Source organism: Marmota monax, unplaced genomic scaffold (genome assembly GCF_021218885.2).
Source record: "Marmota monax isolate L192 unplaced genomic scaffold, Marmota_monax_Labrador192_F-V1.1 WCK01_AAM20220418_F8-fsc00008, whole genome shotgun sequence".
Classification (NCBI taxonomy): domain Eukaryota; kingdom Metazoa; phylum Chordata; class Mammalia; order Rodentia; family Sciuridae; genus Marmota; species Marmota monax.
The window spans coordinates 7,244,393-7,252,537 of NW_026694432.1; the positions used below are offsets into that span (position 1 = coordinate 7,244,393).

Below are 8,145 nucleotides of genomic sequence, written 5' to 3' on the forward strand. Positions count from 1 at the left end.
TTCTTTACTTTGTATGGCAACCTATAAAAACATGATCCTGGAATGGCTTCTTTTAAAAAGGTTTTTTTTTAATTTTTGATTTATTATTTATTTATTATTATTGTTATTCTTTAATTTATTAGATTTATTAGTCTTATTCTGAAATGGCTTCTGATTATGTTCTTTTCCAGAAGAAAGAAGGGAGCTGAATTGATTTCCTGGGGCTGTGCTATAACAAATTATCACAACATTGGATGGCTTAAACAATAGAAATTATTTTGCTCACATTTCTAGGCTAAAAGTTCAAAATCAAGGTGTTGTCAGGGCTGCGTCCTTTCAGGAGCTTTGAGGGAGCGTCTAGTCCATGCCTCTCTTCTAGTTTTTGGTGGCTTCAGGAAATCCTTGGCATTCTTGAACTGTCTTCCCCATGGACTCAAAATTCCCTTTTCTTATCAGCATACCAGCCATTGGATTAGGGCCCTTGCTAATCCAAGTTGATATCATTTTAACTTGATTACACTAACAAAGATTTTATTTACAAATAAGGTCTCACTCATCACTTCTGGGTGGACATGAATTTGGGGACACTATTCAACCCACTATAGAAGCTACGTCTGGAAAGTAAGACCAAGGGGTGGGAGGAAAGGGGACCTAACTGATGTCTTTTTAGTCATGAATCTATTTGCTCTGAGTGAAACCAGCTTCATCCTGCACTTCCTAGACAGGAGAGCCAAAACATGTCCTTTTTCCTTAAGTTAGTTTGAATTTGGTTTCTGTCACGTGGAACTAAATCTAAGGTCCCAAATAATATACTGGTGAATGGAAAACCAGAAAGGAGCCTTACAGGGTTTTAACAAAAGTTTCCTAGGAAAACTTCCCAGGAAATTCTCTATTCCTTCCACCATACCATCTGCCAGTCTTAGCACAGGACACTGAATATCAGTCCTTTACTGTGCTCCACCAGGGTCTTCCTGGTGGGGAATCTTCTCCAGGAAGAGGGTTTGTGACTTGATCTACTTTTCCTTTTGTCTACTTGAGCCCCAATACCTAGGAGTGGTTCTTGCCCTCCAAGAATTTGAGAAAAAATTTGAGCCCAATTTGGGAGCTGATCTTTGGAAGCATAGGGACATGGGGAGGAGTGGATTCAGTTTAATAATGCTGCTCATTTTTTATATTTCTGGTTCTTCACACAGCAGCAGACATAAGATAAAGGTTTGATAAGTGTTGACGGGCTGAAGGACATAGTGTGTGTTTAGTGACTACCAAGGAAAATGCACCAAAACATAAAAAATTAGATCTCAGCCCTTGGGGGCTCTCTGTCTAGGTAGGGAGATAATATGCCACCATGACATGATTATCTGTCAGAAAAATAAGATCTGTAGTCCACATGGTTGGGATTCTAGAGGGGAAGAATTGAGGTTCAAAGAAGAGAGATCCCTGGGAGTTGGGTGGCTGTGAAGGGAAGATTTGTGGAGGGGAAATAATTTGAATGGAGTGTGGAAAGACAGGTTGGGTTTAGAAGAGTGGGGAGACTTCCAGGAAGATGTGTGGGCTGGGCAGGTGGAGGTGGGGGATTCTGTTTAGCAATGTGGATGTGGATGTGAGGATAGAGGCCAAGATCCCACCTGTACACACTAAAAAAAAGTAGAAAAGAATTTTTTCTGTCCTGTCTCCACGCTGGACTAAGATATGGAGCTCTTGTCCAGGCATGCAAGGATGGGGTTTGTGTGTTGTGGTAGTGCATGTGTGGTCAGTATGTGGTTTAGCGTTACTGTGGTTTGGGGGTTGTCTGTTCCTTCAGGGACTTCTAGTTGTAGGTAATAGAAATTAGGTATTGTTGGACCTTTTCTTTTTCTCCTGTTATGATTATGCAGCAAGAGACTATTTCCTCAGTCTAAGGCCTGACTTTAGTATTCTCTGCCCTTGATTCTTCCCTTCCCCCTCCATAAGCCCTGACTCTGCTGCTTCTTTTCTGTAGGTCCGGCTGGGGAGAGAAACAGGGAAGGGAGTGATGTTTCTTGCCCACTTGCTAGCTGAGTTTTTTGCCTGGCATTATTGGGTTCAGGGAGAGACAGATGGTAACCTCTCTTCTGCGTCTCTTCCTCCTCTTTCCACCTCCCAGCCTGCTGGTGCCCACTACCTTAGGGATTGCTCTTGGAGGAACTATCCTGGACGTTGGCAAAGGGTTGGTGCAGAGGCGCCTTTCCCTGAGTGGCCTCCTTGTCCACAGCAGCCTGGATGTTCCTGGCAGTCCGGAGGCCTGACTTGACGGCAGTGTCCATCCAGCCATGGGGCAGGGAGGTATGTTCCCCTGCAAAATGAACACGGCCTTCTGGCTGGAAGAGCTTTTGTGAGTAGTCTATAAATTGGTAGGGTGTGAACTCAGCAAAGGCGCCGATAGTGAGGGGATCCAGAGACCAGTGCTTGACCACGGAAGATGGGCACAGATGCCGCAGCTCCTCTTTGGGTATCTGGTGCACTGCCGCCAGGTCATCCAGGACGATATCCACCACCTGGTCATGCTTCATGGCAGTGAAGAAGAGGGAATCGTCATCCACAGTGTAGGAGGCGAGCAGGACACCTTTGCCGCTGGGGAAGCTGTGGCTGGGGTAGTGGATGTAGCGCGATGGCCCGTCAGTGATGGAGACCCCGCCTCGGATGCCATCCCGTTCCCAGAAGCGCTCATCACAGGCCAAAACCACCTTGGTAGCACTGGTGTAATGCACCGAGCGCAGAGCGTTTGTCTTGTCTGGGGACAGAGGTGGCTGGAAGGCGATGAGGCGCGTGGCCTTGGCAGAGGCTGAGATGATGACGTAGTCAGCAGTGAGGTTGTGCAGCTCCGAGGTGGGCCCACCTTTGCGGTACAAAACCCGAACTTCAGGCCCATCCCTCACTACCATCTCCACCTTGGATCCCAAATGGATGGTGCCAGGTTTTAGGTTGGTGCTGAGGGCTCTGGGAAGCTGGTCAAATCCCCCGGTGATCTCATAAAAGCTGCAGGGGAGAAGGGAGGGGAGAGTGATGGGGGGAGGCACCCAGAGGCCCAAGTGCCTCCTTGTCTCCAGTGTTCCTGGTACAAAAAAAGAGGGAACTAGCTCCCCGCACCCTGTGCAGAACACTTCACATACAGCCTTTGTCATGAAGGGATTGTTACTTAATTTGACAATTTGGAAAACTGACACCCTAAAGTGACTTTCTCACGATCACATAGGCAATCTAGGGCTGAATCTGGGGTAGTGGATATAGCGTGATGTAATATCTAACAGATATTCAGTTACCCTGAAATTCTACTTTGCAGGTAGAAATCTACAGACCTGAGTTTGGAGTCTGACTTCAGCCCTTGCCTAAGCTGTGTGAACTTGAATAAGTTCCCTAGTCTGAGCATCTTCACCTGTAGAATGGCTCTGAATAATGCCATCTACTTTATAGGAGATATTAAGGATTAGATGTGACAGTTCTTGGAAAGTGCTTGGCAGAGTGTCTGGCACATGTAAATACCCAGTAAATCAGTGTTGGGGAGGAGGAGGACTCTCATCCTGGCCCCAGATCCACCTTACTCATCACTTTTGGAGAAGATGTTAGCATTCCTCAGGGACTCCAGGAGGGATTTATAGTACCCAGCGTTTTCATTCATCACATCTCCAATCATCTGCACTGCGCCTCCACTCAGCATCCCTTTCTTCACCAGGTAAGCCTGTGGGGAGGTACAGAAGATGGAAATGTGGGGTGGAGGGCCCAGAGTGTAGATCCAGTAGGCGCCTGGACCCAGACCAGTGTGGGAATGGACTCCAGCAAGAGGAAGCCTTTGGCAGTGGGAAGAGAGCATCCTGGTTGGCAGATGACAAGCCAGGAGGCTAGGCTGAGCACAGAGTCCACCACCCCATCTCCATCCTGGAACTTCTTTGCCACTCTCACCTTGGTGGAGTAAGAATCATAGAAGGACATCAGGTGGCTGCAGTTGAACATTTTCAGACTTTGTTTGAGCTGCAGAAGGGGAAGAGAGATACCACCATTCAAATTGGGCCTCCGGGACATCAGGCTGCTGGGGACAAGGATGTCTGGGGACTGAGGCTGGTGCCTCTGCATTCCTTTAAATTAAAGGCATGACTTCTGGGTTCTCTGGATGTCCCTTGAAAAAAGTGGGGATAAGGAGGAGGAGGGGTGGTAGTTCCAGGAACTCCTGCCTGTTACTCTTTCTCCAAGCATCTCTCCTTCATTAAAGACCTTTTGGAGACTAAAATTTAAGGCAGAGAACTTCGCTGTGATCCAGGAGGAGTGATTCATTACCAAGGACTGGCTAATCTAGGATTCCCTTTCCTCCCGCTTCCACTGATCAAGTAATAGGCCATTGGACTACCCAAGGACGGGGATGGGGGGGGAGGGGGGGGAGGAGGTTGGTGTGGGGTTGGGAGTGATACGTTCTTAGCAGGTGTTAGAAGGAAGGTGGATCCACCACAAGAGCACCAGGTAGGAGTTGGATGACCTGAGTCCATCCATTAACTTGCCAAGTAGCCTTAGGAGAGACCCTCTTCCTTCCCAACCCTAGCTGGGATAAGGCAGTTGGCACCTTGATAATGGACTGGTGGAAGAGATTCATGGCACTCTTGCCCTTCTCTGTGGGGTTCATGGAATAGCCCAGGATCTCTGGGTTGGCCTTGACCTCCCAACTGCGATGTCGTTGTCCATTGATGAGGTACCAGGTATTGCCATCATATTGGATGAACTTGTTCAGCTTCAGGCCAAGCTTCTTGACGTAGGTGTGGATTAGCCTGGAGCAGAGACAGTAATAAATTGACCCCCATCCTTGTTCTAGCTGACCCCACAATTCAAACCTCTTCCAGGAAAACCAGTTTCTTCTTGCAGCCAGGGAGCCCAGACTAACTGGTTTCTCTATTCTCTGTTTTTTCTTGCTGCGGGCATTATTTTTTTTCTTCTGTTTTGCCCTGGGGAAGTTCACTGAATTAGGGCCCTTAAGGAATTCCCAGTTTATGAGACACAAAGGTGGAGATGAGGCCTTTTGTTTCAGGCAGTATTTGGAATTGTTTGCCTTTTCTAAGTAGTGTGAAGCCATATCTAATAACTCCTAGTTTGGGCTGTTACAGTTAGTGTTTTTACTTTGAAAGTTTAGAGAGAAACTGGGTTTTAATTTACATTAAAGGCAAAAAATAAGTCATATTTATGGAAGTATGTGGGATACCAGGCTGAGGATCATTTTGTTTTGGAAACCTCAAGAGTCAAATATAGTTTAAGGATCAAGCAACTGTTTTTATGCCAGGTACCTCCTTGATTTTGATGAGGAGCTGTGTTGCTTCTCTTAGGAGAAACTGGGGTGAGTCACTTAATATTTCAGAGCCCAGATTCTTGATATGTAAATGGAAATCATCAATTTATAGGGTTGTAAGTATCAAATAATGTAAATATAATGCTTAGCACAGGGCTTGACACAAAGTAAGTGCTTAACAAATGGTAGGTACTGCTAATAACTTTTATAATTTCACAGCTTAATGTAATATGATTGTCATTTAAGAAACTTCCCATATTAAAGCATACAGTTTGATGAGTTAATGGTAACTATTCTAACTGTGGGATCTTCCACTTTCTGTGTGACCCTGGGCTCTGAGCCTTGGTCTTCTCTGTTAAGTGGGAGACAAGCATTAATCCTGACTTACAGAGTTGAATTACATGACGCAGTGAATCTGAAAGGGCTCTGATGTGATAGCAGCAGGGCCCCTCCCACCTCTCCTTTATCTCTCCTACTTGTCCTTTGCTCCAATTCTCTCCTAGGACTTACCTGTGGGATTTGGGGATTCGCATGGGCCCCAGGTCGTAATACCAGCCCTCCTCCTTGTTCCTGAATGTGACCACTCGGCCCCCAACATGATCACTGGCCTCCAGGATGGTTACCTGGGAATCCAGAGAAACTTCTGTCATTCTCAGATACGTGTCTCCCTTCTCCCCACCCCCTACTCCCACTTCTACAATGCCACACGCTCTGGCCTGGAATCCCCATCATCAGTCTTCAAAAGTGCATGGCAACCTCACTGGGCATTTCTTCCAGAACGGTCCTGAGAGATGTGAAACTGAAGAGCTTCTGGTGAGCAGGGACAGGGCACTTCTTGGCCTTTGCCTGTCAGCATAGCTCTTGGCTTTTGTTTCCACAGGAATGCAAATGAAAGTTAGCGATGATTAAATGTTAAGGGTTCCAGGGGCCCAGCAGGTTATGTGCCATTGCTCAAGACCTCCTCACCTGATGGCCAGCATCCTGCAGGGTCTTGGCTGCTGTCAGGCCTGACATGCCAGCTCCCACTACTACTATGCGCTTGGGCAGGGGAGAGGTGCGGAGTCCCTCCTGAGCTGTGACAAGGAAGGACTCATAATTCGGGTCCTGGAAGCACTTGGCCAAGTCCTCATAGTAGGCAAGGCAGCTGGAGGTAGCCAGCAGGAGTGCCAACACCAGAATACCTGGGGGAAGAGAGAGCAATCAATGCATGTGACCTTGCTGGGGCCCAGGCTCTGTGGGTCCTGCCTGCCTTGCCCAGGAGGAGCCTGGCTGCATGAGTGAATGCAGAGTGGTCAGGGCAGGGCAGTGTCTGGTGGGTGTGTGGCCACAGATAAGTGATTTGTGGCTGTCTCTATGTAGGGATGGTGTATGTGTGAACTTCAGTAGTGTTAGTTGTAAAGTTAATGTGTAATTGTGAATGTACTCCTTCTACTAGCTCTAGGTTTTTTTTTTTTTGGGGGGGGGAGGCAGGTGAGAACCCCCTTAGTCTAATCTTTGTACTGATGGATAACCAAAGTTCCCAGAAGGAAGGGGATCTTCAGGGGCCACTCTCTAAAGAAGGGTAGGAGACCCAGCTGGCTTTCAGCAAAGACCCTTCTCCATGAAGAGAACATTCCACTGGGACAACTCAGAAAAGAGGGGACAGATGACCAAGCCCAGAGGAAATAATCTCCAAGCTCCCTCCTCTCTTTCTATCCCCCAGACCTACTCAACCTCCCTAGTCCATTCTCCACCCCTGACAGGTTTCCCCATCTCCCCGAGGTATTGCCATTTCTGTCTCAGTCCCCATGTCCTTCCCTTAAATGAACCCAACCCCCAAACTCATTCTCCAGATCCATTTTCATTCAATTGATTCATTTTCAGCACCTCGACCCAGCCCCAGCCCCCAGCTGAGCTCCTATTCCTGTCTCGGTCCCTAATCTCCTTGCTGCTTCACGCCCTGTACTCAAACTTCTCCTCAGACCCTCATCAAAGCTCCTGGACCCCTCCCCTGATCCAGTTCCTCTCCCCATCTCAGAGTCCAGCACCCCTTCCTCAGGCCTTTCTCTCTGTGACCCAGAGGAGGGGCCCCACTCACCACTCATGGTGGCCATGGCCCTGCAGCTCGGCTGAATCCTGAGCAGTTTTCTCTCTCCTTATGAGGAACCAGCTCCACTCCAGCAGTAATTGGCCCTTGTCCCACCAGCATGTCCTTGTCCCTATTGGCTGTGCCAAGCAGGGAAGTCCTGCCCCGAAGCCTGGCCTGTCAGGTAAGATGACCATGGTGACGGAGCCCAGCCTCAGCCTCATCTTCTGCATTCCTGCATTCCTCCTGACCAGCCTCTCTCCTAGGGAAAGCTCCTCTCTCAGCTCAGACCCTTACTCCTGGTGCCAATGGGGAAGAGAGAGGCCATGAGTATGTTGTGCTGTGATCACCTCCCACTAAGGGGTGAAGGCTGGGCTAGGCATCCAGCGTCTGGGCTCCCAGTGGAGAACATCCCTCTTCCCACCGCCGTTCCACTGTGGTGCCTTCTGCTCTGCTGTGGGTTTGTTCAGGGTGGGGATTCTGGCCAGGAGCTCCTGTGGAAGGACCATGATCTCCTTGCCCCTCTCAGGGGCTCCCTGGCAGGTAGGACAGAGATCTCTGTTCTGGCCCATTTGTACTGGAGAGTGGGTTTTGCCCCTTCTTTTGGGTTGTCCGGGTCTTCCTTAAGCACAGGTGAGCTTCTCTGGCACTGAAACTTCTCCCCCTAAGGAATAGGGCCAGCTGATTATGGTGCCAAGTCTACCTTTTGTTCTCTGTGCATAGTGCAGGTGGTAGCAGGTTGGCCGGCAAAAGAAGATGGCAGAAAGCATACACCAAGTCAGCTGCATGGGACTGGGCAGAGACCAGGACGGGGAGTAGG

The 8,145-nt window shown here is 48.6% G+C and overlaps 1 protein-coding gene across 1 annotated transcript; it reads right to left on the bottom strand.

Moving 5' to 3' along the window:
• Positions 1-2,120: 2,120 nt before the first annotated feature.
• On the bottom strand, positions 2,121-7,353 carry LOC124075385 (L-amino-acid oxidase-like). Its single transcript, XM_046418913.1, has 7 exons — positions 7,338-7,353; positions 6,227-6,441; positions 5,771-5,883; positions 4,547-4,748; positions 3,895-3,963; positions 3,537-3,673; positions 2,121-2,973 (listed from the first exon to the last, which is right to left on the bottom strand). The coding sequence occupies exons 1-7, from the start codon at positions 7,351-7,353 to the stop codon at positions 2,121-2,123; spliced, it is 1,605 nt and encodes a 534-aa protein (XP_046274869.1).
• Between the last annotated feature and the right edge of the window lie 792 nt (positions 7,354-8,145).